This window comes from Oncorhynchus mykiss, chromosome 8, assembly GCF_057628025.1.
Source record: "Oncorhynchus mykiss isolate SJ-2025 chromosome 8, ASM5762802v1, whole genome shotgun sequence".
Classification (NCBI taxonomy): Eukaryota; Metazoa; Chordata; class Actinopteri; order Salmoniformes; family Salmonidae; genus Oncorhynchus; species Oncorhynchus mykiss.
The window spans coordinates 30,753,393-30,781,002 of NC_143029.1; the positions used below are offsets into that span (position 1 = coordinate 30,753,393).

At 44.5% G+C, this 27,610-nt stretch overlaps 2 protein-coding genes across 14 annotated transcripts; one reads left to right on the forward strand and one right to left on the reverse strand.

Moving 5' to 3' along the window:
- Positions 1–1,715: 1,715 nt before the first annotated feature.
- On the reverse strand, positions 1,716–11,462 carry LOC110529769 (breast cancer metastasis-suppressor 1-like protein-A). 6 transcript variants are annotated; one of them, XM_021612285.3, is made up of 11 exons: positions 11,058–11,462; positions 10,688–10,778; positions 10,416–10,543; positions 10,262–10,285; positions 9,996–10,075; positions 7,349–7,445; positions 7,035–7,124; positions 6,849–6,913; positions 6,720–6,759; positions 3,692–3,818; positions 1,716–3,468 (listed from the first exon to the last, which is right to left on the reverse strand). In XM_021612285.3, the coding sequence occupies exons 1-11, from the start codon at positions 11,191–11,193 to the stop codon at positions 3,351–3,353; spliced, it is 996 nt and encodes a 331-aa protein (XP_021467960.1). In that variant the 5' UTR covers positions 11,194–11,462; the 3' UTR covers positions 1,716–3,350. The 6 variants fall into 6 exon arrangements, with proteins under 6 accessions (XP_021467960.1, XP_090099283.1, XP_021467962.1 ...); XM_090243157.1 differs by having other exon boundaries at positions 6,720–6,767; positions 6,848–6,913; XM_021612287.3 differs by lacking the exon at positions 10,262–10,285.
- Positions 11,081–27,552, forward strand: LOC110529768 (RNA-binding protein 25). Of its 8 annotated transcripts, none has more exons than XM_021612283.3 (17): positions 11,081–11,996; positions 12,612–12,708; positions 17,096–17,301; positions 17,608–17,665; positions 17,995–18,164; positions 18,619–18,801; positions 19,808–19,894; positions 23,088–23,365; positions 23,444–23,561; positions 23,641–23,730; positions 24,012–24,085; positions 24,343–24,493; positions 24,716–25,274; positions 25,625–25,935; positions 26,230–26,328; positions 26,421–26,468; positions 26,660–27,552. In XM_021612283.3, the coding sequence occupies exons 2-17, from the start codon at positions 12,630–12,632 to the stop codon at positions 26,750–26,752; spliced, it is 2,604 nt and encodes an 867-aa protein (XP_021467958.1). In that variant the 5' UTR covers positions 11,081–11,996; positions 12,612–12,629; the 3' UTR covers positions 26,753–27,552. The 8 variants fall into 8 exon arrangements, with proteins under 8 accessions (XP_021467958.1, XP_090099281.1, XP_036841150.1 ...); XM_036985255.2 differs by having other exon boundaries at positions 11,435–11,996; positions 12,580–12,708; XM_036985254.2 differs by having other exon boundaries at positions 11,732–11,996; positions 12,580–12,708; positions 17,608–17,680.
- The last annotated feature ends 58 nt before the right edge of the window (positions 27,553–27,610 follow it).

Sequence of the window (27,610 nt, forward strand, 5' to 3'; positions counted from 1 at the left end):
AGAGATAGGGAGGGAGAGAGAACATGAGAGGGGGAGCAAAACACAGTGAGAATCTCCTCTTGTTATGCATGTTTGAACAGATTCCGGCTCAGAGAGAAGGCTCTAGAGAGATGTGATTGCGTAGAGACAGACAGCCGGGGCCCAGTCCTGCCTGCGCCGCTGTGATGGGGATTTTCCTCTCTCACTCTTTAGTTCTCTCTCTCCAGCTCTTTGTATTACCCTCCTTCTCTTGTTCTCTCTCTCTCTCTGGCAGCAGCAGACATGGCCAGCGAGCTGTGATGTGATGAAAGCGTCCCTCCACAGCAGACGCCAGCCTGCGTCCCTCCCTCCCTCCCAACCATCATCAGCTGGGAAGCTTCTCTCCAGAAGGGTGCCTCAGTTACAGGGACCACTTTCCTATCCTCTCCAATCTAGTGCAGTGCTGCAACACCGCTACAGTGGAGCTCTACTGACACTACCTGGTCAGATGGGAGCTCTGCAGTGAGAAATTTGATTTTGGTAGTACTGCACTATATACTGCATGTGCTTTTGGGAGTAAAATCACCTCTCACCACTGATACAGGGTCAGATATCTTTCATACCTCTAATGGTTGTGGGTAGGATTGGGGGCAGGGAGAACTGATCCTAGATCTGTGTCTAAGGTCAACTCCTATTCAGTAGGCTACTTTGTAAATTAGTGTATTAGATTGTGCTCAGCATGGGAGATAAGTAGAGAATGGAGAAGGGGATGAGTGAAATATTTAAGTGGATCCTGAATCGATCCCAAAACAGTGCGTTAATCTAGTGAGTGGCACACAACACTGGCTAAAAGGTTGAACAGCACAGCGGATTTAAGCCCTTATCAAACGAGCCACGCTCACTATTTTCAAAGCAAGTCATTTTCAAATGAAGAGGGTTAGGTTGCATAAACCTTGGAATTGACAGCATTGTCAGCCAGACTGGCGCTGTTAAGATTATATCTAGTGTTTTGTCTGTGGTAATTAATGCTTCTCATTTCACAATGGACAGAGAGCAATACAGATTGGCTTATGCTGAGCACAGCAGACTGCCCATTACATGTGAAGTTGATTTAGTTATAGCTAGACATGCTGTCAACTAGGCTTGGGCGATATACCGTATACCGGGGTATTTATATTGACGGTGTGATTGTAAATACCGTAGAAAAACATAGAATTGGGGTTGGGGGCCCCATCGCCTCGCGGGGGGGGGGGGGGGGGATGCGTGCTACGCCACTGCTTGTAATAAGTTAACTAAGATTTTCTAAATAAATGATATGCAGCTCAGGGCTCCAGATTTGCATTTGGTTAGCTAACTTGCTAAGTGGCTAGATCAAGTTTCCTGGTTACAGCAGAGACAACCAATACCCTCCTGGATCAAGATCCCCATGTTGCCTAAATTGTTGTGAGCCCCCAACAAATTTTTGTAAATGTTTTTTATTATTTTTTAAATAGCAGCTTTTGTGTGCACTTCTGGTAATATCGTATACTCCCTACAGAAACAGTATGAAAATCAAGATACTGCTCCACCCGAGCACCAACTTCAAACAAGCACATTATACATGATATATTTCTGACAGACAATATAAAAATGAATTAGGATAGGCACTAACATCCCATCCAGCATATTTCCCTTCAATCAAAAGGCTATAAATATAGTTATATTTTTATGAATGCCTCATGGGACTTCAATCGTTACAAATGAAGGCAAGTGACATGTTTACTACAAAATTAAACATTTAATTTGCTGTACATGCATTGGCACTATGACAAGAGTTGTATTCATATTTCCCTCCCGCATGATATGAAAAGATAACGTAGTGTAGCGGCTGAGCGTTATGACTTACTACAACCCCCCCCCCCAAAAAAAAACAATACAAAATAACAATCCATACTTGACAAATAAAACTCGAGGACAGAAAGCAATACTACGTTTCAATTCATGGCACTGTAACATTTGACCTAATCGTATTATGACAGACCTTCTTCGTGAGCTGCAAAAAAATACAACAAAACCACAACACTGCAAATACTCCCGACATTACAGCTTGTAACATCTCTACATAATTCATAACATGTTGAGAATCTTCTCAATGCAACACTGTTGGCAGTTGATACTTTTATACAGATGTGATGCTGCTGTGAATGTAAAGCACCACATGACCACATAGAGGTTGAACCAGCAGTACGTTACTATACACACACACACACACACACACACACACACACACACGGTTTCCCCTCTATCCAATAATGTGCAAAAGAGTGGATGGGATTGCATGGACGGGATTGTACGACAACCAGACACTTTGACCCTTCTCAATGTCATCAGATCCCTCTGGCATGGGTAGGGAGGAGTGCACAAGTGCGCACTACAGGAGAAAAAGGTAGAGCATCGTTCGAACATAGAGACGCAGGGAGTTCTTCACAGGGGAGGGAAGATGACACAGAAAAACGCAGGGGGAATTTCAATTGCGTACTCCTCGTGTCCACTCTCCCCGACGACTCCTCAACACCCGTTGGAGGATAAGGTCAGAGGGGAGGGACCTCTGGCTTTCTCCTCCAAATCGGTTTTGAGGGGGAGGTGAGGCGAAAGGACGCAAGGAATACGCAATTGAGAGTCTCCAAAAGTACACTACAAGAGGCAGATGGCTACTGAGTTCACAGTGAAGTTAAGACATGACACAGAATTAGGGCCAGGAGTTTTTCCTGACAATGTTTCCAACAGAGTTCTCAAGCCCTAGTCTCTAACCAGGCCTCAGAGATCTTCTGGCCCTCATCATAATCAACAAGGGTTCTGTACAGAGGGCAAACATACTACTGGCTGTGCCAGCCTGCCGGCGTAAAAGATGCGATCTCAATGTTTAGGAAATTTGAATAGTTCATTCTTAACCTGGATGGTACACTGTAGGTTTCCATTTACTCACCCGCTCAAAAAAAAATGACCCGCTTTGACTTGATCCTAGTACTGTTCTCACAGGCCGTAGGAATTAAGGCTTCACTGCACTGAGTTAGTTCAGGACTGTAGGCATCTTGTTTAAAAAGGCATGCTACAACACCACCACTACTCTCAACAGCAACTCATCCCTTCTTAGCAGCATTTGCTTCTTTCTCTTCCAGGAGGAACGACACTTGGACGCCTTGCAGATATTTGTAACATACATACATATTTAGAGAAAGCAGTAGTTCGTCACCAACCTTGTACAACCCCTACCCACCCTGACCTACAGCTCTCCAGACCATTGACATAATGTAGTTTCCCCCTACGGCAATGAAAGTAAGGGACGGGATCGTGGCACCGAAGTTCACTATTTGTTATCCAGGGAGAGGAAGTACGGCAAGCCGTGAGGGACATTAGGAGTGTTTGATGGTGTATTTGCCTTTCTGCAGCTGAGAGATGTACAACTTGGACTTGCTGCCGTCCTGCCGTTTGAACCACACCTCGTCATGGTTAATGGTGGTTATCATGGCACTGTGGAGGAGAGGTGGAAGAGGATTGGATAATAAAATAGAGGAACGTACATTATATACACACGCCTCACCACACAGCGACACTTGGATCTAGTCTATGAACGACAGCGGCATACGCGCACAATTGCGCCACATGCAAATATACACGCACGCACTTTCCTCAAGTACTCCAACATAAGGGCACACACCGATTAAAAACATACATTTCATACACAGACTCACACCTGGTGGGGTATTGGTCCTTCCTGTTGATGCATATGGCCTGTCCTCTGCAATACCACTGGCTGTCATAGAACAGTCTGCCCTCCTCAGACCTCACCACATGGTGGTGTCGGTCAGCCTTGGCAGGGACTACACACACACACACACACACACACACACAGCAAAACATTGGTCACAAGGGTAGGTCCAACAGTTTAAACTACTAACGTTACTATGCATCAATAGCTGCACCGCAGTTGCACTGTACCAGTCTAAATTGAGTGTACAAAACATTAGGAAACCTGCTATTTCCATGACAGACTGATCAGGTGAATCCAGGTGGAAGCTTTGATCCCTTATTGATGTCACTTGTTAAATCCACTTCAGTCAGTGTAGATGAAGGAGAGGAGACAGGTTAAATCCACTTCAATCAGTGTAGATGAAGGGGAGGAGACAGGTTAAATCCACTTCAATCAGTGTAGATGAAGGGGAGGAGACAGGTTAAATCCACTTCAATCAGTGTAGATGAAGGGGAGGAGACAGGTTAAATCCACTTCAAATCAGTGTAGGTGAAGGAGTGGAGACAGGTTAAAGAAGGTTTAAGTCTTGAAACAATTGAGATGGATTGTATACGTGTGCCATTCAGAGGGTGGGTATGGTACTAGGTGGCAGTTTGGGTGTTTCACACAGTTTCCCGTGTGTATCAAGAATGATCCCCTCCCCCCCAAAGGAAATCCAGTCCACTTGACTCAAACGTGGGAAGCATTGAAGTCAACATGGGCCAGCATCCCCGTAGAATGCTTTCGGCATCTTGTTGAATCCATGCCACGACGAATTGAGGATGTTCTGAGAGGCAAAAGGAAATGTTTCTTAATATTTCGTACACTCTGGGTATATATAATTGAACCTATGTATTTAGATATTAGAGACACTTAATATCATCTGGGATTAGACACTAATTGATCATTTAGAAACCATGCGTAGGCACAAAATATACCCCAAAATGTGTGCGCACTAGTTCACGCAAAAATAGGCATTTATACAAAATGTACTTGACGTGAGAATGTCCCCACCTTCTCGCAAATTTTAAACCATGTGTACGCACATCTGCTAGTGGTTGAAATATTGTACTGCAAGCTGGCAAGTATATTTTGTGCAAATGAGGGATTTGAGAAGCTTAATCATGAACAACTAAAAACAAGCATGCAACCATTTGCCACTAGTGATAAGAGCGAAAATCAATGTTTTGATTTTAGAAAGTAAAATAATTAGACAGGAATCTTTTTCCTAACCCTTGCAGAATATATTCCTCACCTTCTCTAGCCATGACGGGTTCATTTTCCCAAAGGAGACATAGAGGAAATGACCATGCGCAGCTCTCATTTAAATGGGCCCTAGTAGTATAGTAAAAAGATAGGCTGTTTACGTCAAGTGTTGCGATATCATAGGCAATGTGGTTAATAATACTGGTATAGAGTTGCATTTAACAGCTGATCTTTTACATTGAAGTAGGACTCTGCATCAAGATGCGTTTTTATTGTCACATGCACAAGTACAGTGAAATACTTTTCTTGCTCTTTCCCAACAACACAGTAGTGAATACCAGTAGTGAATACCAGTAGTGAATACCAGTAGTGAATCCCAGTAGTGAATACCAGTAGCACTATAAAATATGTTTTTTTAAAGTCAGGTAGAACAAAATCACACAAGAAATAGAACTGTAACTTTCTTTTTTGTCTGCCCTACAATGTTTCAGAATTCACACGCAGTCCATCATATTTAGGTTGGGGGGAAAAGTCAATGCAAAACGTTCTGCTGACAGGTCAACAATTTAGCATAGTTACTGAAAGAGAAAACAGACACAGTCCTTTTCCAGACACAGCATAAATCACTGCTGAAGACTAAAACATCCGGCCAACAGTGTAAATAGGCTGGTGGTTTATGTAAAATACTTGACAGTATGGCTAGGCTTAGGACTGTTACGGTGACCGTATTACCGCCACACCGGCGGTCACGAGGGCAGTCAAATTCCAAATGAGGCTCCTCCGAGCTCTGATGCTGCCGATGGTCATTAGTGTCCTACCAAACGTGCCAACTGCCTGGTACTCAACACTATTGTCCCTTTAAATCACTCTGACTAATCAAACACTTCATGAGTGCCCATGAGCTCATGGTGCGTAATTTCTAAAGGAAAGGCGGATACCTAGCCCCCTTTTAACTGAAATGTGTCTTCCGAATTTAACCCAACCCCTCTGAATCAGGCTATGCAATTGCATGAGAAAACAAATTTGATGGCCTCTTATTAGAAAGAGGGGGCCCCATCAGCTTTCTATAGGCTAGGCCTACTATAATTATTTACGAACTTACCTAATATTAAGCACATTGCTTTGTTTTATAACAGGAGTATAGCCTACCTGGCTGGTATGAAAATGAACCATAGGAAAAGCATCATCCATTCCCTATTTGAGGGCATTATACCCCATAATGACAAAGCAAAAACGGGTTTTTAAATATTTTTTTACGGAACTGAAATATCACATTTACATAAGTAATCAGACCCTTTACTCAGTACTTTGTTGAAGCACCTTTGGCAGTGATTACATCCTTGAGTCTTCTTGGGTATGAAGCTACAAGCTTGGCACACCTGTATTTGGGGAGTTTCTCCCAATATTTCTGCAAATCTTCTCAAGCTCTGTCAGGTTGAATGGGGAGTGTCACTGCACAACTATTTTCAGGTCTCTCCAGAGATGTTAGATCGGGTTCAAGTCCGGGCTCTGGCCGGGCCACTCAAGGACATTCAGAGACTTGTCCTTGAGAGACTCCAGACAGAGATTTAATTCTCGCTCGCGCACAATTTTACGACAGGACCGATTTATAACGGGAAACATGTGTATGCATGGTGTGCGCCAAGTTTATAAATCTCTATATTTTTCTTTGTGGGCAGATTTTTTCAGAAATGGCGCACACAGAAATGTAAGGGGAAAATTACGCAACGGTAATACATGAGGCCCCTGAGCTTTACAGTGACACAATGATATGAGAGATTCTTACCGTCAACCTTGACCCTGTGCGGCCCCAACGACGCCATCGCCTGTGGTGCATACAGAACAAGATCAAAAGGTTAAATTCCAACCCTAAACAAAATCACAACAAAGGCTTACGTTTGGTTAACTCAAATACCTTTCGTATTGCTGTCCAGTCTTCAAGTATGTCCAGGTCTTGCAGCATATAAACAATATACGGACGTGAGAAGGGGTTAAGAAAAACTTCTGGCGCAGTATTGAAATGAGACATTTTTATTGCCACTGACAGTATCTCGTTGTATCAGAGGATGGATGGAGGAAGACCGGTAGAAAGAAAGGATATCGGAGACGACAACAGGCTTCTTCTTCTTGGCAGGGCAGAAGGGATCCCTCTTCTTGTTCTTCCGTGAATGTAAACCATCGTTCCAAAGTTCTGGAATGCAGAGAGACAGATTGAAAAATACATATTTTTTTAAAGGGGGCAAAGCAAACCCTGGGGAGCTACAGGCAGTGCAGGCTTTTGTTCCAGCCCAGCTTTTAAAACACCTGATTTGACTGTTCCAACTTTTCCTCCGTTACTTAAGCCAGGTTTGTTGTAATTAGTGCAGGGCTGGAACAAAACCTTCCAGATCACTAGAGGTCATGTGTGCAGAGCACCTGAGGTTATGTCGATGCTGTGTCGGTCCTCCTCCAGGCGTCTGATCTTCTCCTCTAGCTCACTCTGCACCGTGTCAAACAGCAACAGCTTCTCACTCTGGGAGGAGAAACACAGTAAACCGACGCCTACTGTAGCACCAAAGCCACGGAGAGAGACCCTGGTGTCCAATACATATGAAATGCACCTTTGCTGATTGCAGAACTGCAAAGCATTCTACTTAGACAAAGGTCAATTCCCAGTAGTTTTCCATGCATCCTTCATTGCTCCCTTCCTTGAGGTAGCCATATTGTTGATCTGTATGTGACTGTACAAGTGAAGGTAAGGATTCAATCCGACTGCTTTCACCTGCCCAATCAATCAAATGTATATATAAAGCCCTTTTTACATCAGCAGATGTCACAAAGTGCTTATACGGAAACCCAGCCTAAAACAGCAAACAATGCAGGTGGAGAAGCACAGTGGTTAGGACAAACTCCCTAGAAAAGGCAGAAACCTAGGAAGAAACCTAGAGCGGAACCAGGCTCTGAGGGGTGGCCAGTCCTCTTCTGGCTGTGCCGGGTGGAGATTGTAAGAGTACATGACCATTAAGGTCAGATTGTTCTTCAAGATGTTCAAACGCCCATTGATGACCAGCAGGGTCAGATAATAATCACAGTGGGTGTACAGGTCACCAAACATGTCAGCACCTCAGGAGTAAGTATCTGTTGGCTTTTCATAGCCGAGCATTCAGAGGTCGAGACAGCATGTGCGGTAGAGAGAGAGCGAGTCAAGAACAGCAAGTCCGGGACAAGGTAGCTCGTCCGGTGAAACAGGTCAGGGTTCCATAGCCGCAGAGAGAACAGCTGGAACTGGAGCAGCAGCACGACCAGGTGGACTGGGGACAGTCAGGAGTCATCATGCTAGGTAGTCCTAAGGCATGGTCCTAGGGCGCAGGTCCTCCGGGAAGGAGAGAGAATTAGAGGGAGCATACTTAAGTTCACGCACAAAAGCACAAGACAGGAGAATTACACCAGATATAACAGACCCCGGCACATAGACTATTGCAGCAGAGATACTGGAGGCTGAGACGGGGAGATCCGACGATAGCCCTGGGGCCAATGAGGCAGGCTATAACCCCACCCACTTTGCCAAAGCACAGCCCCCACACCACTAGAGGGATATCTACAGACAACCAATTTACTCTCCTGAGGGGGTGCAAGACCGGACAGAAAGAGCCCGTCAGTGGCTCAACTGACTCAAGTCGCGTACAGCGCAGAAAAGCCTGGCATGACGCACCCCCCCTAGGGACGGAGTGGAAAACCCCTAGTAAGCCAGTGATCTAGCCCCCGTGATAGGGCCAGAGGCAGGTAAACCCAGTGGAGGGAGGGGAGCTGGCCAGCCAGACAGCAAGAGCGGTTCATCATTGCAGTGACTTGCCATTCACCTTCGCACCCCTGGGTCAGACTACACTCAATCATAGGACCCACTGAAGACATGAGTCTTCAGTAAAGTATTAAAGGTTGAGACAGAGTCTGCGTCTCTCACATGGATTCCATAACAATTGAGCTCTACAGGAGAAAGTCCTGCCTCCAACTGTTTGCTTATAAATTCTAGGGACAATTAGGAGGCCTGCGTCTTGTGACCGTAGCGTACGTGTAGGTATGTAAAGGCAGGACCAAATCGGAAAGATAGGTAGGAGCGAGCAGATGTAATGCTTTGTAGGTTAGCAGTAAAACCTTGAAATCAGCCCTTGCCTTAACAGGAAGCCAGTGTAGAGGCTAGCACTGGAGTGATATGATCACATTTTTAGGTTCTAGTCAAGATTCTAGCAGCTCTATTTAGCACTAACTGATGGTAATTTAGTGCTTTATCTGGGTAGCCGGAGTAGAGCATTGCAGTAATCTAATCTAGAAGTGATAAAAGCATGGATTAGCTTTTCTGCATTATTTTGGTACAAAAAGTTTCTGATTTTTGCAATGTTACGATGGGAGAAAAAAAATCTACCCTTGAAATATTCTTGATATGTTCGTCAAAAGAGAGAGATCAGGGTCCAGAGTAACGCGGAAGTCCTTCACAGTTGTATTTGAGACGACTGTACAACCATCAAGATTCATTGTCAGATCAAACAGCAGATCTCTTTGTTTCTTGAGACCTAGAACTAGCATCTCTGTTTAAAAGATACAAAATTGCCAACATCCACTTCCTTATGTCTGAAACACAGGCTTCCAGGGTAGGCAATTTGGAGTCTTCACCATATTTCATAGAAATATACAGCTGTGTCATCCGCATAGCAGTGAAAGTTGACATTGTGTGTCCAAATGACATCACCAAGAGGTATAATATATTGTGAAAACAATAGTGGTCGTAAAACAGAACCTTGAGGAACACCGAAACGTACAATTGACTTGTCACAGGACAAAACATCCAATTAGGCCTACCAATCTCTCCAAAAGAATGCGGTGATTGACAGTGTCAAAAGTGGCACTAAGGTTTAGGAGCACGAGGACAGATTCAGAGCCTTGGTCATTCAGAGCCTACAGGATTTAGACTGGGCCAGAGATAAACAATGGATGCACTTTATGCTTGACCACGGTGTTATTACTCACTGTGCCAACAATTGCCCATTGGGGATAAATAAAGGTTTATTGTATTGAATTGCCATCAGACCTCCCAGTGTTGGCAGGCAGCCTGGATTTCACAGTCATACTTGTTCTTCACAGACTCCAGACACAGCTCTCTGTAGATCCCTGGAGAAGATAGAAGACAAGGAAAACAAATGTTTAGCCTCTGACGGCACCCTTCAGACGGTTTGACATCACTGAGAACAGAGACATATATTACATTGTAACATTGTTATAACAGTACATTGCATATGAGAATAGAGACAACATATATAAACAGATGTGTGTTTCTTATATTTGGAGGTAGCCTACCCAGGGAGCTGGTAGGTAGGTCATCTGAGGAACACACAACTAAAATGTTAGAAAACCACTGATCTTCTTGACATTGACATCTGCCACAACTAAAGTTACAAAGTGGGACGTTAGTATCTAATCTAGTGTAGACTAAAATTACATTCAAACTTACCAGCTACTTTGGTCCTGATCTGCATATTCTCCTGCAGGTTGGCCAGTGGTTCCAGATACTCTTGGGCACAGCCAGCTATCACTTCCTTCAGCTTTATATCCACCTGACTTAGCCTCTCCTTGTACAACCTAGTCACAACGAGACAGACAGCGGTGAGCAATACAGCAGCATCAGTAGTTGGTTGGCTTATAATCATGCATGTAAACATGGACCAGAAAGAAAACAATGTGGAAAGTGTAATTAAATGTGAAAAGTAGAAAACGTGTCTTTACTGTTCTTTCAAGTCGCCGAATTGCTTCTCGAGGGTAGTCATCTCGTCCATGCATTCAATTCGTCTTCTCTCACAGTCCTCATCGTCCATATCTGTTGGCAATAATAAACATGCAGACACATCTAATACAGTAAACAAACTAGCGGTAGCTTGATACTAACTAACGTCAGCTAGCTGTTAGTTGGCCACGCAGCATCAACATCACTTTATTTGGCCAGAATTAAGGAGACCATCATAAAAATGGACCTACATTGCATTACAGCACAAACACACATTCATTTAGGAACTACAATGCATTATGCATAGCAGCCAGCTGCATTTTGCCTAGCTAGCTCTAATATTTACAGACTAGTAATGTACCTATCCCTTACCCGAGCTGTCTCCATCTTCGGATACAGAAGAGCTTACAGTGTCCTCTTCGTCGGTGCTGCTAGCGTCTTGATCGGGAAAATCAACCTCCATTTCTTCGTGATTGCTTTCTTTCTTTTCGCGGGCGTGCACCGGCATAACGTTAGTTCTCTTGGAAAATTAGAGGAAAGGGTTTGCGAACTGACTTTAAAAAAATAGCAATAAAAATGACGACGGCTAACCGGATAAACAACTAGCTAGCTAAAACAACAGAGGGAACTGGAGGTTAAAAACATGGCTACCGAATCGACCAATCAGATGCTCTTTTACAAAAAATGTCCATCTCCTGCTGCGTGCGCTCGGAGCCAATTTTGAGGAGATGGGAAACTCTATTTGAGTCATACACACGCCGTTTGTGCGTTGTCAATGGGCCGTACAAGGCATTCTGGGATAATGGGCGAATGGTTGTCAATTGGGCGCTAGCTCAAAAACCCAAAATTAGCATGTATGTTGTGAACAAGAAGTACAACATTACAAATCTTAACTGAGATAATTGACTTGCTCAGTGTAATACAGTGTAGCTTTGTAATCGTGACATTACGTACTTTCGAGGAAAATAGGCAGATTTAAGATTTGTCTACGAAAATGCTAATCAGAACTTGGACACGCGGACATTTCGGACTTGCTGATTCGTTGAACGCGGCACGTGTGTAACGCTTGGCGATTTGTTTAGCAGTTGCGTGACGTATAATTACAGCTTTAATACGATTGGTCGACAGTCTGCTGGGTGGGGCGTTATACGTTTTTTGTTGCCCAATGTGAGTCCCATCTCTTCCTTTCTGTAATATCTCTGGTGCGCTGACTTTTTGCGGGGTTGATGTACAGTAGCTAGCTATCACATTTAGCCACCTAAACGGAGGGAGACAAAAGCGAAGTAGCCCATCTTAACCGACTGGTTGTGGGTAAGTAAAATCTGATTAGATAGTTTGTTTTTCACTTCATTGTCTCAGTATTATCGACAATATTTAGCTGGCTACGTGTAACTAACAAACTGTGAGAATGGTTTCCCGGTACGGTAGTTAGCTGCTAGTTAGCGTAGTTACAACACACAAGCTAGCCTTGCCAGGCTTGTTGTGGAGGACAGAACCTAAAACCTCTGTTACTTAGCGAGTATAGCTAACGTTAACTAATTAGAATACGTTGTAGCTGCCCTTAACGACAAATGACAAACAATGTGAAGTAAATGTCTTTCATAAGTAACTTAGCCTGCTAACGTTACCCAGAGTCATGGATATGACCTGACGACGTTACTGTTATCCAGTTAGCTAGCCATCTAACTAACGTTTAAGTTGGCTAACGTTAGTACCAGGCCTTCATTCGACCACACAGATCTAACTTACGACCTGTGGCGGATATTTTACAGGTGGATGGATATCTGTCAGCTGACATATGCAGCCACAAGTACAGAAAAGTCAACTGAACACGTGCTGTTATCTTGTGTTGAGAGATGGTCAGGGTCTAATTCATACTACTCTCTTATTGCAGTTCTGACTGGTTTTCTTCGGTCCCATGTTTAGGTGGGTGATTTCCACAAGATGTCGTTCCCTCCTCATCTCAACCGAACCCTTCTGCCACCGGGCATCCCCCCTCCACAGTTTGCTGGTTTTCCTTCAGGTGAGTCAGAGACAGATATCCCATCCTATGGGCCTGTCTGTATGTAAATTAAACAGCAACTAGATTGTTAACATGACTGATTTGTAAGGATATCTAATACTCAGCGAACTTTGTATTGAGAGAGACATTAATTTAAAATACATTTTGTATACATTAGAGGTCGACCGATTATGATTTTTCAACGCTGAGACCGATTATTGGCGGACCAAAAAAAAGCTGATATCGATTAATCAGCCTGTTTTTTATATACAGTGCCTTGCGAAAGTATTCGGCCCCCTTGAACTTTGCGACCTTTTGCCACATTTCAGGCTTCAAACATAAAGATATAAAACTGTATTTTTTTGTGAAGAATCAACAACAAGTGGGACACAATCATGAAGTGGAACGACATTTATTGGATATTTCAAACTTTTTTAACAAATCAAAAACTGAAAAATTGGGCGTGCAAAATTATTCAGCCCCCTTAAGTTAATACTTTGTAGCGCCACCTTTTGCTGCGATTACAGCTGTAAGTCGCTTGGGGTATGTCTATCAGTTTTGCACATCGAGAGACTGACATTTTTTCCCATTCCTCCTTGCAAAACAGCTCGAGCTCAGTGAGGTTGGATGGAGAGCATTTGTGAACAGCAGTTTTCAGTTCTTTCCACAGATTCTCGATTGGATTCAGGTCTGGACTTTGACTTGGCCATTCTAACACTTGGATATGTTTATTTTTGAACCATTCCATTGTAGATTTTGCTTTATGTTTTGGATCATCGTCTTGTTGGAAGACAAATCTCCGTCCCAGTCTCAGGTCTTTTGCAGATTCCATCAGGTTTTCTTTCAGAATGGTCCTGAATTTGGCTCCATCCATCTTCCCATCAATTTTAACCATCTTCCCTGTCCCTGCTGAAGAAAAGCAGGCCCAAACCATGATGCTGCCACCACCATGTTTGACAGTGGGGATGTGTGTTCAGCTGTGTTGCTTTTACGCCAAACATAACGTTTTGCATTGTTGCCAAAAAGTTCAATTTTGGTTTCATCTGACCAGAGCACCTTCTTCCACATGTTTGGTGTGTCTCCCAGGTGGCTTATGGCAAACTTTAAACAACACTTTTTATGGATAGCTTTAAGAAATGGCTTTCTTCTTGCCACTCTTCCATAAAGGCCAGATTTGTGCAATACACGACTGATTGTTGTCCTATGGACAGAGTCTCCCACCTCAGCTGTAGATCTCTGCAGTTCATCCAGAGTGATCATGGGCCTCTTGGCTGCATCTCTGATCAGTCTTCTCCTTGTATGAGCTGAAAGTTTAGAGGGACGGCCAGGTCTTGGTAGATTTGCAGTGGTCTGATACTCCTTCCATTTCAATAGTATCGCTTGCACAGTGCTCCTTGGGATGTTTAAAGCTTGGGAAATCTTTTTGTATCCAAATCTGTCTTTAAACTTCTTCACAACAGTATCTCGGACCTGCCTGGTGTGTTCCTTGTTCTTCATGATGCTCTCTGCGCTTTTAACGGACCTCTGAGACTATCACAGTGCAGTTGCATTTATACGGAGACTTGATTACACACAGGTGGATTGTATTTAACATCATTAGTCATTTAGGTCAACATTGGATCATTCAGAGATCCTCACTGAACTTCTGGAGAGAGTTTGCTGCACTGAAAGTAAAGGGGCTGAATAATTTTGCACGCCCAATTTTTCAGTTTTTGATTTGTTAAAAAAGTTTGAAATATCCAATAAATGTCGTTCCACTTCATGATTGTGTCCCACTTGTTGTTGATTCTTCACAAAAAATACAGTTTTATATCTTTATGTTTGAAGCCTGAAATGTGGCAAAAGGTCGCAAAGTTCAAGGGGGCCGAATACTTTCGCAAGGCACTGTATATATATGTCTTATCAAAGAAAATAAATCCCAATTGGGATCATTCATTTTGGATCACACTGATGTCATTAGCATTATGTGTGTGTGTGTGTGTGTAATAACGGCAATTGCAACAATACTGAAAGCACAATGAACACTTACTTTAACTTAATATTATACATAAATCAATTTAGTCTCAAATTAACAATGAAACGTATTCAATTCGGTTTAAATAATGCAAAAACACAGTGTTGAAGAAACTAAAGTGCAATATGTGCCATGTAAAAAAGCTGAAGTTTAATTTCCTTGCTCAGAACATCTTCGAAAGCCAAGTTAACAAACAGATCACCGACTATTTCAAATCCCACCGTACCTTCTATTTAATCTGGTTTCCGAGCTGGTCATGGGTGCACCTCAGCCACGCTCAAGGTCCTAAACGATATCATGACCGCCACTGAAAGACAATACTGTGCTGCCATATTCATCGACCTGGCCAAGGCTTTCGACTCTGTCCAGACCTCTGGCAGTCTCTATGGGGGTCCCACAGGGTTCAATTCTCAGGACGACTCTTTTCTCTGTATATATCAATGATGTCGCTCTTGCTGCTGGTGAGTCTCTGATCCACCTCTACGCAGACGACACCATTCTGTATACTTCTGGCCCTTCTTTGGACACTTTGTTAACTAACCTCCAGACGAGCTTCAATGCCACCCAACTCTCCTTCCATACAACTCTCCTAAATGCATGCTCTTCAACTGATCGCTGCCCGCCCGTCTAGCATCACTACTCTGGACGGTTCTGACTTAGAATATGTGGACAACTACAAACACCTAGGTGTCTGGTTAGACTGTAAACTCTCCATCCAGATTCACATCAAGCATATCCAATCCAAAATTAAATCTAGAATTGGCTTCCTATTTCGCAACAAAGTATCTTTCACTCATGCTGCCAAACATACCCTTATAAAACTGACTATCCCACCAATCCCTGACTTCGGCGATGTCATTTACAATATAGCCTCCAACATTCTACTCAGACTGCACCCAATTTGCTATCACAGTGCCATCTGTTTTGTCACCAAAGCCCCATATACTACCCACCACTGCGACCTGTATGCTCTCGTTGGCTGGCCCTCGCCTCATACTCGTCGCCAAACCCACTGACTTCCGTTCATCTATAATGCGGTGCTTTATCTAGCAAAGTCTTCTCAGCTCCCTGGTCACCATAGCAGCACGCGCTCCAACAAGTATTTTTCACTGGTCACCCCAAAAGCCAACTCCTCCTTTGGCCACCTTTCCTTCCAGTTCTCTGCTGCCAATGACTGGATTGAATTGCAAAATCACTGAAGCTGGAGACTCATATCTCCCTCCCTCACCAGTCTTCAAGCAGAGTCTATGCAATTTTACCAGTTAAGAAGTTTTAGGTTGTAGTTATTATTGGAATTTTGACGTGTCAACTATTTCTCTCGCTACCATTTGTATTTCAAATACCTTTACCTATTGGATGTTCTCATAGGCACTTTAGTATTGCCAGCCTAATCTCAGGAGTTGATAGGCATGAAGTCATAAAAGGCGCTGTGCTTCAAGCATTGCTAAGAGCTGCTGGCAAACGCAGTAAAGTGCTGTTTGAATGAATTCATACAAGCCTCCTACTGCCTACCACTGCTCAGTAAGACTGCTCTATCAAATCATTGAGTTAATTATAATAAACACGTGGAAATACGAGCCTTTGGTCCTTAATATGGTCAAATCCTTAAACTATCATTTAGAAAACAAAACTTTTATTCTTTCAGTGAAATACGGAACCGTTCCGTATTTTATCGAACGAATGGGGGTCAACCCTAAGTCTAAATATGGCTGTTGCATTGCACAACCTTCAATGTTATGTCATAATTATTTTAAATTCTGGTTAAGTAATTACGGTCTTTGTTAAGAAGAGATGGTCTTCACACAGTTCGCAACGAGCCAGGCGACCCAAACTGCTGCATAGACTCTGCTTGCAATGAAAGCAAGATAAGTGACACAATTGCCTGCTAACATGTATTTATTTTATCTAAATATGCAGGTTTAAAAAAATATATACGTCTGTATTGATTTTAAGAAAGGCATTGATGTTTATGGTTAGGTACATTTGTGCAATGATTGTGCTTTTTTTCACGAATGGGCTTTTGTTAAATCATCATTCGTTTGGCGAAATTGAAGTTGGCTGTGATTCGATGATAAATTAACAGGCACCGCATTTATTATATGCAACGCAGGACAAGCTAGTTAACCTAGTAATATCATCAACCATGTGTAGTTAACTAGTGATTATGTGAAGATTTAAAAAAAATTTTTTTTATAAGATAAGTTTAATGCTAGCTAGCAACTTACCTTGGCTCCTTGCAGCCACAAGGTCCTTTTGATGCTGCCCTCGTGTAACAGGTGGTCAGCCTGCCATGCAGTCTCCTCGTGGATTGCAATGTAATCGGTGTCCAAAAAGGCCGGTTGCCGATTAATCGGTCGACCTCTAGTATACATTATCGCATTGTCTCTATTCCAGGTACCCCAATGATACCAGTCCACATGGGTATTATGACCCAAACCCCCGCGGTCCTGGTGCCCACCTCCATGCCTGCGGCACCCAGGAAGGAGGCCGCCCTGGTGAAGGCCAAGGAGACGGACGAGAACAGTGGCCCCACCACCACTGTATTTGTAGGGAACATCTCAGAGAGAGCCTCGGACATGCTGATTCGACAGCTGCTGGCGGTGAGGAAGGGGAACTTGAATGCAGATGCTTTGGAAAGAGACATTAAGCGTTATTTAGGCTATAGACCATGTCTTTAGTCACAAGTCATGCTAGTGGAATAGACAATTGAAACCACCTTTCCGAGCCAGGATAGTTGTTAGTTTTGCTTCTGTTTTTTTGCATGTGACGGTGCAGTTTGCCTTTTTAGGTTTGATTTATAAAAGCTGTTTCCCTTTTGGCCAACAATGTTTCCCCTGATACTCTGATGAAAAGCAATGTCCTTTAGTAGGTCCCCGTAGTAAAGCAAGCAATTATTCACTCTTCAGAAATGTGGCCTGGTCCTAAGCTGGAAGAGAGTCCAAGGAGCCTCTGGAAAACTTCAAGGTAAAAACAGAACAGGTACAACACTTCTAAAGTACTCCACCACCATGAAAGTCCAATGTCACCCTCACCAAGGCGTGCTTTGCCAATGTGAAGCGCAACTACTATTTAGTGAAAAAAAAAAATGTGCAGGCTCCTGTTCAGTAGGCATTAATCAGAAGAAAGCAGACTAAAAAATGTTTAACTACATGTCTGATAAGAAACACCTGTTAAAAATGTCCATTCCATGCCCTAATGAACACAACCCCATTCCTCATTCCTGGTTGCTACTCCGATGGCTGTGTATTGATATAAACCCCCGGTGCCCATCCTTCCTTCTCTATTCTCTCCAGCTTTTGGGTTCTGTGAGTACAAAGAGCCAGAGTCAACGCTGCGGGCCCTGCGGCTGCTCCACGAGCTGCAGATCGGGGTGAAAAAGCTGCTGGTAAAAGTGGATGCCAAGACCAAGGCCCAGCTGGATGAGTTCAAGGCCAAAAAGAAGAGCAGCACCAACGGCAATGGGGTGGGTAATGTAGTGGGGAAGGGGGACATTCTGAGCTGGAGGGATGGGAGAGGGGAATGTCACATAACCATGTAGGTTATGGGCTAGTTTCTAGGACACAGATTATTCAAGGACTAGGCTTAATCTATTTCAATGGAATCTCTACTGACTTTGTTTTTTAGTTCTGGACTAGGCTTAATCTGTGTTTAGGAAACTGGTCCTAAATGTTGAATGGAATTAAAACCTTCAGCCTCCTGCTATTATGCAGGTCTGAGCGACTTCCAGTGGAGACTGATTCACCCAGCTCTCGGGGGCGGGGTTGGCTAAACGAATGGGAAACTGGCGAAAGGCCTGAAACAAAATAGCTCCTTTTACTTCAAATATTTTTTTAAACAAGTGAGGCTGGAGATGAGTTGACTTGGATGTAATACTAACCCGCCTGTCTCTCGCGCTCTGTTTTTCTTTCTGCTTGAAGGCAGAGGTTGGAAAAGAGGAGGAGGCGGAGGAAGAGGAGGTGATCGACGAGGACACCAAGAGGCGGGATCAGGTCGTCAAGGGTGCCATTGACGGTCTGATCCGCGAGTATGCCAGCGAGCTCAATGCTGCCTCGAATGATGAGTCCCCCCACCGCAGGAAGAAGAAAGAGAAGAAAGAAGAGGTACTTAGGGCTACTTTCTCTTATCTCACTTTAGATTTACCTGGTACATGTTGGTTGGGGGTTGTGATATTGTATTTGGGCACATTATATACAGTCATGACCGACATTATTGGCACCCTTGATAAAGATGAGCAAAAGAAAAGGCAGGATAACACCTCCTGAGTGGCGCGGTGGTCTAAGGCACTGTACTGCAGCGCTAGCTGTGTCACTAGAGATCCTGGTTTGAGTCCATGCTCTATCGCTGCCGGGTCGCGACCTGGGAGACCCATGGGGCGGCGCACAATTGTCAGGGGAGGGTTTGGCCGGCACAGGATGTTCTGTCCCTTTGCGCTCTACAGACTTGTGTGTCTGGCCGGGCACAATGCACGCTGACAAGATCGCCAGGTGTATGCTTCTGGGTTAAGCGGGTATTATGTCAAGAAGCAGTGCGGCTTTGCTGGGTCGTGTTTCGGAGGATGCACGGCTCTCGACTTTCGCCTCTCCCGAGTCCATACGGGAGTTGTTGCGATGGGACAAGACTGTAACTACCACTTGGATATCCTGAAAAGGGGAAAATAAACTAGACTGAACAAAATGGTATGTTAAAAAAAATGGTGGAATTATTTTATGTTAATCCAATTGCCTACATTGTATTTGTTGGTATATGAAAGTCTGGATAGGGATTAAGTCTAGTCCTGAGGAGTATCCTACGTACCTGGTGTGAGGAGTTGGTGAGATAACGTTGGTCATCTCTGAGTTCAACTCGGGATAACCGGTCATTCGAAAGTGTCTCACCTTTTAGCCAGGTCCATTTCTATGGCAATGAATTCTTCAGCACTACACCTGGTCCGGCGCAGGCTAACCCCATTTAACCTAAATGACTGTGCCATGACTCGAGGACGAATCCCCTTAATTTGAGGAAGTCTACAGATTCAACATTTTATATTAAATCTTTATTTTTTGTCAGTCTTGTTGTCAGCATGACCCTGAACACTATCCCTTCTTCCTGCCTCCCATCGTCCCTTAGGAGGATATCAACGCAATTGACGGATTGGAGGATGACAAGAGAGACCTGATTTCTAGAGAGATCAGTAAATTCCGCGACACCCACAAGGTATATGACTGTACTCATCTCTCTCACTCACATTGCAGGTTTTTGGAAAAGAAGCTACACACGCTAGTAGTACAGTCCTTTTGGGTTTACACTTACTGCTAGTGGGCATTTTGTGCAAGGACCTGTTTTATATAGTCTAAATCAGGGATGGGCAACTTTGCTGGGGGTGGGGGCCACAATCTGAACTCATCATGAGGGGCTGCAGTTACTCGCCGGTCTGCGTACCCACATCCATACCCCCACACACACACACACACATTACACTGCGAGCCCCCCAAAAATGGTGGCCCCCATTTTGACAGTGGAGTTTTATTTTTTTTATTTTTTTTGCAATTCTACTCACTTTGCCATGCGGTTGGAAAAAGGTTTGCAGTTTTTAAAATTTGTTTTCTGACTGAGACGGACTAACAAAATCAATGGGGGGGGCCCCCGGCCGGTAATTCCACCATGATAACAAGTTTAGATAGCTGGCCGCTAAACTAACTTGGCAATCTAAAACATTTTAGCTGACATGGGCAAATTGACTGACAAAACAAGAGTAAAACTGCAGATGTTTTGAAATTGAAAAGGCCCACGGGCCACCAGTTGCCCATCCCTGGTCTAAATTTAGGATGGGAGAATATTACGCCAAACTATTGCATACCTTGCTCAAAAATCTCAATGTGAAATATCTGGATTTGTAGTATTGTCACCGTTTTCAAACCTAATTTGACTCGTGTCGACGGGACATTTTTTATTTTGTATATAATTAGGGTATTTAGGTGTGATAGTATAGCTGGCTAGATTCATAACTCATTCATCACACACAAACAAAATGCATGGCGACAATGTAAAGTTACCTTAAAGCTAATCTATTCATTAAACCCCGCCATTATGATAGAGATCATATGGTGACTAAAGCAAGATGAATCTCAGAGCTTTGGAAAAAGTTGTCGAGGATAGCATGTAAGTATGAGCTTTCCTTTATTTTGTACATATACTGGGCGCTCCCTCCTCGAGGATTTGCATAGGGGCAACTGCACAGGCACTCTGGCTTACAGTGGTGGCTGAGGTTGTGGAACTTAATGAGAACCTCTCAACACACAGCCCACCTTTTCCATTTAAATACATGTCAACAGAATGTTGGTCTTGCTTTTAGACCAGTTATTTGCCAAATGTGGAGAGAACCACGGCCATTTTTGATTTCCATCTATTTATCATGTCCGCAAGCCAGGGAGGCCAGTGAACCTGTGTGAGTCCTCTGTAAATGATGACCATTCTACATAATGTGTGTGTAAAAGTCCAGTCACTGAGACTCAGGTCAATAACCACTGCAGTGATTTGGGCTGTAGATTGTACTGTTATAGCAGTGGGGGGGGCGCCCCTCCACAGCACTCTGCGTTCTGAAGACTAGCCAGGTGAGTTCCAACCCACCCTGTGGATAAGTGTGTGTGTGTGTGTGTTAGAGAAAAGCCCCATCTCTCCTAGTCCTGTGTCCAAATGTCAGTCCCTCTATTCCTGTCTTCTTTGATTCTCTCTTTCCCTCGTCACTTTAGCTCTTTCTCCCTTTATTCTCTGAACTTGTCTGTCCCCTTTTCTTCCTGGTTTCTAATTGCCGTTCACCCCCTTCATCTCCATTTTCACGCAACGATTATTTGGTGTTCATAATCTACGGCAGTAGACTTGTGGTAAAGGAGGTACGAGTAATACGTAATGAGATCCTTTCTCAAGCACAAATGGTAAGGCCTATGCTTGACATAGAAGGGGAATGTCATGTAACTATGGCCTACCTGCAGTTACTCTATGCCCAAGTTGTCACCAATGGAGCGCAGAGCAAGGTAAGTTCAAGTAGGAAGACTTAACCAATCAGACCCCTTCCACCCATGCCCATAGTACCTGTGCGTGCTTCTCTATTTCCCCCATCTCTCCTTCTCTGCCTGTTTTCCTTGCTCTTCGTCTTTAGCTGCACTAAACCCGTGGCTCTGTAGTCTGGGTCAGACCAGGAGGACAACCATCTGTTGTTCGTTATGGACTGCTTTTAGTGGTCCGACCTTGTGGGAAAGGCCCATAGGTAACCTGTGGTCTCACTGTGTATTTCACAAAAATACCCAACACAAACTTGAGCCTCAGTGTATTTAGAATGCATGGTTTGTAATTGTCTGCTAATCAGTTGAGTACATGGGGAGCCATGGGCGTAGTGCTAGGAGGGAGTTGTCTCTTAGCGTGTGTCTGGGAAATCGAGTCACGGGAGAACTACAGAAGACCGAAGCAGGGGTAAGAGCCTCTACGATTTAATTTACCTGTCCAGAAAATGTATATTTTTTTATTTTTAAAGATGTACCAGGATGTTTCACGGCTTTCTGTTTTTACCAATGTACCCCATAGAAGTTAACGGTTGTTTTTGATGATTTGCTTGAGGGAAAGTGAATCTCTCCCCCCCCCCCCCCTGTGTATTGTTTGACCTGCTTTTCCTTCCAGGCCTAACTTTTATAGTCATGTAGGGGCAGCGACGGGCTGAAATCCGTAGCTCAACACCTGTAAGTCACCAACTAGTTTCACAAAAGGATTGACGCCTTTTTTTTGTTTTGTTGTTTCCCTTGTAATGAGGACACTGACTTGGGAGAGAGAGATCGTTATCTATCAAGCAGCTCCTTTTTCTCGTTTTGAATGTCTGTGACCTTTGACATGGCCAACAAGATGTCGTCTTTGACCTCAAAGTGGTTTCCAGTGTCTTTTTTTTAGGTAACTTGTAAGTCGCCCAGCTTGTGCTAAACAATCATTGTACTATATTGATACTGTGGTCTGCAACTGGTGGCCCGCAGGCCAAATCCGGCCCGCAAGCCGATTCAAATTTTTTTATTTGGTCCCCAAGGTCCTCGGGGGAGAAAAAAACAAAATCATGCTATATAGGGACAAAGGAGTGCCGTGTCTCATGACATCTTGTTGTTATTTTCCCATAGAAACTCTTAGCCCAGCCAAGGAGCGGCTGTTGTGCCAAAACGTCAGCCTCTAACTCAACTACTTCATCCTTAGATAACAAGAATCTACATTGTTACAGTAGTCCCCTCTGCCCCCAGAGCCTGGAAGCCACTTCTAGATCCACTTCTGTGCACTTATAGAGAAGCGTGTGACCCAGCCTCACTGCTCCTGTTCTGTTGCATGACTGTCCTCCCCGGAGCCTCCAACTTATCAACCTCCTCTGTTCTCTTTGCAGAAACTGGAGGAGGAGAAGGACAAGAAAGACAAGGAGCGTGCAGAGTTTGATCGCGAGCGACGGGAGAGGGACAAGGAGAGGGAACGTGAAAGGGAGCGCCGGGACCGCGAGCGGGAGAAAGAGCGCGAGAAGGAGAGGGAGCGTGAGAGGGAGCGCGAGCGTGAGAGGGAACGCGAGCGGGACAGAAGTGACAGAGACCGTGATCGTAACCGGACGAAGGAGAGGGAGTGGGAAAGGGAGAGGAGCCGTGACAGGAGCAAGGACCGCAGCCACTCCAGGTGTGTGTTATTATATAAAGCAATGGATTGTGAAGGAAGGAATGATTGGGAGGTAACTAGGTTGATGTTATGTTGTAGAGAGGTGAGTCGCGACAGAGACAAGGACAAGAAGCGTGACCAAGAGGATGAGGAGGAGGTCTACGAGCGGAGAAGGCTGGAGAGGAAACTCCGAGACAAGGAGGCAGCCTATCAAGAGGTAGCTTACAGTGGTGTGAGAATCATGTGTGTGTTGGCTGTGAAATGTTGCTTAATTTCTGTCTCGTGTCTGTCTGAAGCGTCTGAAAAACTGGGAGATCCGCGAGAGGAAGAAGGCTCGAGACTACTCCAAGGAGTCTGAGCGGGAGGAAGAGCGCAGGAGAGAAATGGTAGGAAGAAATACAAACCCCGTTCTCACCCTCACATGGCATTCCTGGGTCATGTTGAGCAGGGAGAAAACCTTTTGAAACCAGGGGCGGGACTACCTGAACTTGTCCAATGGGAATGCTGATTTTAATTGTTCGTTGTGAAATGTTTTACCACGCTGTGCCCGACTACTGAACAGGACTCAGGTTTACCACTGATCTGGGCGTGAAATGTCCTTCTGGCTTGAAGGGTCCTACCGTAGACATAATTGGTATGTGTTTCCATTCATCATTGTGTCCTACAGACTAAAGAAAGCAAACGGCTGAAGGAGTTCCTGGAGGACTACGATGACGACAGAGATGACCCTAAGTACTACAGGTGACCACCAGCATATTTAATTCATTTATGATGCTGATCTGCTAGGTTTACATACTACAGAAGATATAATTGAGACCATTTTAATGTCGATAATGTAAACTGTCAAGATGATGGCGGTCTGAAACGACATGTTTTTGGCTTCGACATTTGGGAAGAGAAACCTCACTACTTAAAATAAAACAAAAAACTTGAAGAGATTTGTTGATGAGTGTCAGGGCCATTGTTATAAAAAGTGTTGTTCCGTGTGTGACCCCTAGGGGCAGCGCACTGCAGAAGCGTCTGAGAGACCGGGAGAAGGAGACTGAGGTGGATGAGCGCGACAGGAAGAGAGAGAAGGAAGAGCTGGAGGAGATCAGACAAAGGCTGCTGGCCGAGGGACACCCAGACCCCGAAGCCGAGATACGCAGGGTGAGAAAGAGGGAGTGTGTGTGTGTGTGACTGTATCCGCTTGACTGTGTTTATTCCTGAAGGTCATTTTGTCCTCGGATCCCTTTGTCTGTATGTCTGCATTGTAAGTGCGTCTCTATCCATCTGGCTATCTTGGCTACACAATAACGTTAGGCGAGTGTATCCTCTTTCCTGACTGTAAGCCCCTTGTCTCACACTGCTTCTCTTTACCGATTGGTCCAGATGGAAGAGGAGGCGGAGCGTCTGCGCCAGCCTCCAGTGAAGCCAGAGCCCGACCCCGAGGAGGAGCGGGTACACAAGGCCCCACGGGTGGACCGGGATCGCAGAGGAGACAGAGATCGAGACCGAGGTGATCGGGAGAGAGAGAGAGGTGATCGAGACCGAGGTGATCGGGAGAGAGAGAGGGGGGAAAGAGACCGAGGTGATCGGGAGAGAGAGAGGGGGGAAAGAGACCGGGAGAGAGGGGATAGAGACCGGGAGAGGGACAGAGGGGACCACCATGTACCCCACCATCACCACCCCCACTCTGATGATGATGTGGAAGAAGGGGAGGAGTTTGACGACGACCAATCGGGGTCCAAGCCCTGCCTGAAGCCCACGTTGCGGCCAATCACTGCGGCCCCCTCTGTTTCGTCGGCCAGCGGGGGCGCCACCCCCAACACGCCTTGTGGCGGGGACGAGTCACCCTGCGGCATCATCATCCCACACGAGAACTCACCCCCTCACGAGACCCCACCCCAGGAGGAGTTCCGCCCCAAGATCGGCCTCAGTCTCAAACTGGGTGAGTTTGGTTGGTGGGACAAGCTAGGTCTAGAATCATATGGACATAATGACAACTATAGTGCTAACTACCTAATGATCTGTTGTGTAGATCCAATTAAGCGCCTCAATCATTAATGAAGGGGAAAGATCAGGATAATTAAAATAATGAAGCAAGACTGCCTATCTTTACCATTCATTTTTAGATTGAGGCATATAGCTGTATCTGCACAGATATCTTGAGCCTGACAAATTGTTTAATTTGAGAGGGATGTCACTCAAATTGCTTTAAGATATCAATTAAATGGAACTGTCCTGTTTCAGACATACTCCATGACGAAAGGTTTAAAGTATGTCTAAATATCTCTCTAGGAGCCACTAGCAGCCCCAGCCAGCCCAACGTGGCCATCAAACGCAAGAAGCTCACTGTGGACAGCGTCTTTAACAAATTTGACGACGAGGAGGCAGACGAGGCTCCCCGCAAGCGCAAGCTGGTACCACTGGACTACGGCGACGACGACAAGAACCTCCAGAGTGTGGTAGACGGCGCCTCGGGCCTGGCGGCCATCAAGGGCGCCAACACAGAGGAGAAGCGCAAGCACATCAAGAGCCTGATCGAGAAGATCCCCACGGGCAAGACGGAGCTGTTCTCCTACCCGCTGGACTGGTCTGCAGTGGACTCGGTGAGGATAGGATGTGGCAGTACCCCGCTTTCCAGTCTTTCTGCTCTCTTGCCAACTAATTCTGTGTTCGCAAGAGCGCAGAAACTGAATGGAAACCAGACCAGAGGAAATATGACATACAGATAACGCTGGTTGGTTTTGATAATTCAACGACTAGAGGCTGTAGTCCAAGGGAATTGCTGATGTAGCCCTTCTTTGTCAAAGTAGAAAATGTGTTTCCCTACAAAACTGGTACAGACCTATATGAATAATACCTGGTGCAGTGACTAAAGTAGTTCTGACTGTTCTCCCCAGACTCTGATGGATCGACGCATACGCCCCTGGATCAACAAAAAGATAATTGAGTACATTGGAGAAGAGGAGGCTACGCTAGTCGATTTTGTCTGCTCCAAGGTGTGTAAGCGTGATTGATGCAATTTACTGGGGAGCTGGATGTTTTTGCAATATGAGTATCATTCTGATTCCTTAATTTTGACCTCCCCCAGGTGATGGCTCATGGTACACCACAGGGTATCTTGGATGATGTTGCCATGGTGAGTATCCCAAGAAATATCCTGGGAACATTCTCAGTTGTCTGTCCAGCTAAAACTGATTTAACTGTATTTTGATCAAAGTATTAAACAGGCCTTAAAAGAGCCTTGGTGAACTGCTTTTGGTCTCCTGATTTAAACTTGTTAAGTACTATGTCATTAATCTAACTGCAATGCGGTTCCTCTACACCAAGGTTTTGGATGAAGAAGCAGAGGTCTTCATCGTCAAGATGTGGCGGTTGCTGATCTACGAAACTGAAGCCAAGAAGATTGGGCTTGTGAAATAAGAAACCCAGGAAAGCACTGAACGAATCCAACTTTTTCTATTAGAGTAATCTGACTTTAGCGTTGTCAGTCACCAAAAAGACTTCTCAATTTGAGTGGCCTAAAATCAAAGAATGCGCTCAACCTAATAATACCCCAACAGCATTCACACGTTGAGCTCCCGTTTTCTCATTCTTCCAATAGACTCTGGTACATGTCATGTTACTCCACTGCAGCTGCTGACTTTGTATTGGTGTATAGCCTACGTGTGTGTGTGTGTGTGTGTGCGTGCGTGCTTGAATGACTGACGAAGTGCTTATTGAAGATGCATGAAAGCAGACACTTGGACAATGGCCCTACTACAGACTCTTGGCTCGAGTTGGATGTTCTGAGGATGACTGTGGAGGTAGTGGATTAGGGGTTAATGGTTGATGAAGAGAAGAACATAGCTACTAAGCTGTGGAAAAAAGTACGCTGAAAAGCATCTCACCGTTTTGTTTCTCTCTAGTTTTGTGACGTTAGTAATATCAAAGGTTATTGGACTGCTGTTTCTACGTGGCATCTGCTGAGTGAAACTTCTGTTTATGTGAAGGGTAGACCTTAAAAGGTAGATTTGTTTTTGTATTACAAACAATGCTTTCTATAAATTCTTTTTAAGGATAGGCCAGTTATTGAACATTTGACTTGTGGTTGGTTGGTCTCGTAACACAGGCAACAGCACCACCTGGAAAGGATACTGATTTGTGTAAACATTGTTTCCATTTTTTCTTTTTGTACCAGTGGAAATTTTGTTTTGAATAAAGACTTGGATTTTGTCAATAGATAAGGGGTTGTGGCCCAGTGAGTCTATCATACACCAATAGTTTAAATAATTGGTATTA

What these genes read in the sequence shown, in the direction of transcription:
- LOC110529769 (XM_090243157.1), bottom strand. Translation starts at nt 11,193, where the DNA reads ATGCCGGTGCACGCCCGCGAAAAGAAAGAAAGCAATCACGAAGAAATG. An exon ending in TTCGGCGACTTGAAAGAACA is followed by an intron (nt 10,544 to 10,687) that starts GTAAAGACACGT and finishes CGTTGTGACTAG; the next exon opens with GTTGTACAAGGAGAGGCTAA. An exon ending in AAGGACCAATACCCCACCAG is followed by an intron (nt 3,469 to 3,691) that starts GTGTGAGTCTGT and finishes TCTCCTCCACAG; the next exon opens with TGCCATGATAACCACCATTA.
- LOC110529768 (XM_090243154.1), top strand. Translation starts at nt 12,630, where the DNA reads ATGTCGTTCCCTCCTCATCTCAACCGAACCCTTCTGCCACCGGGCATC. An exon ending in TCAAGGTAAAAACAGAACAG is followed by an intron (nt 17,681 to 17,994) that starts GTACAACACTTC and finishes TATTCTCTCCAG; the next exon opens with CTTTTGGGTTCTGTGAGTAC. An exon ending in AAGAGCGCAGGAGAGAAATG is followed by an intron (nt 23,731 to 24,011) that starts GTAGGAAGAAAT and finishes TGTGTCCTACAG; the next exon opens with ACTAAAGAAAGCAAACGGCT.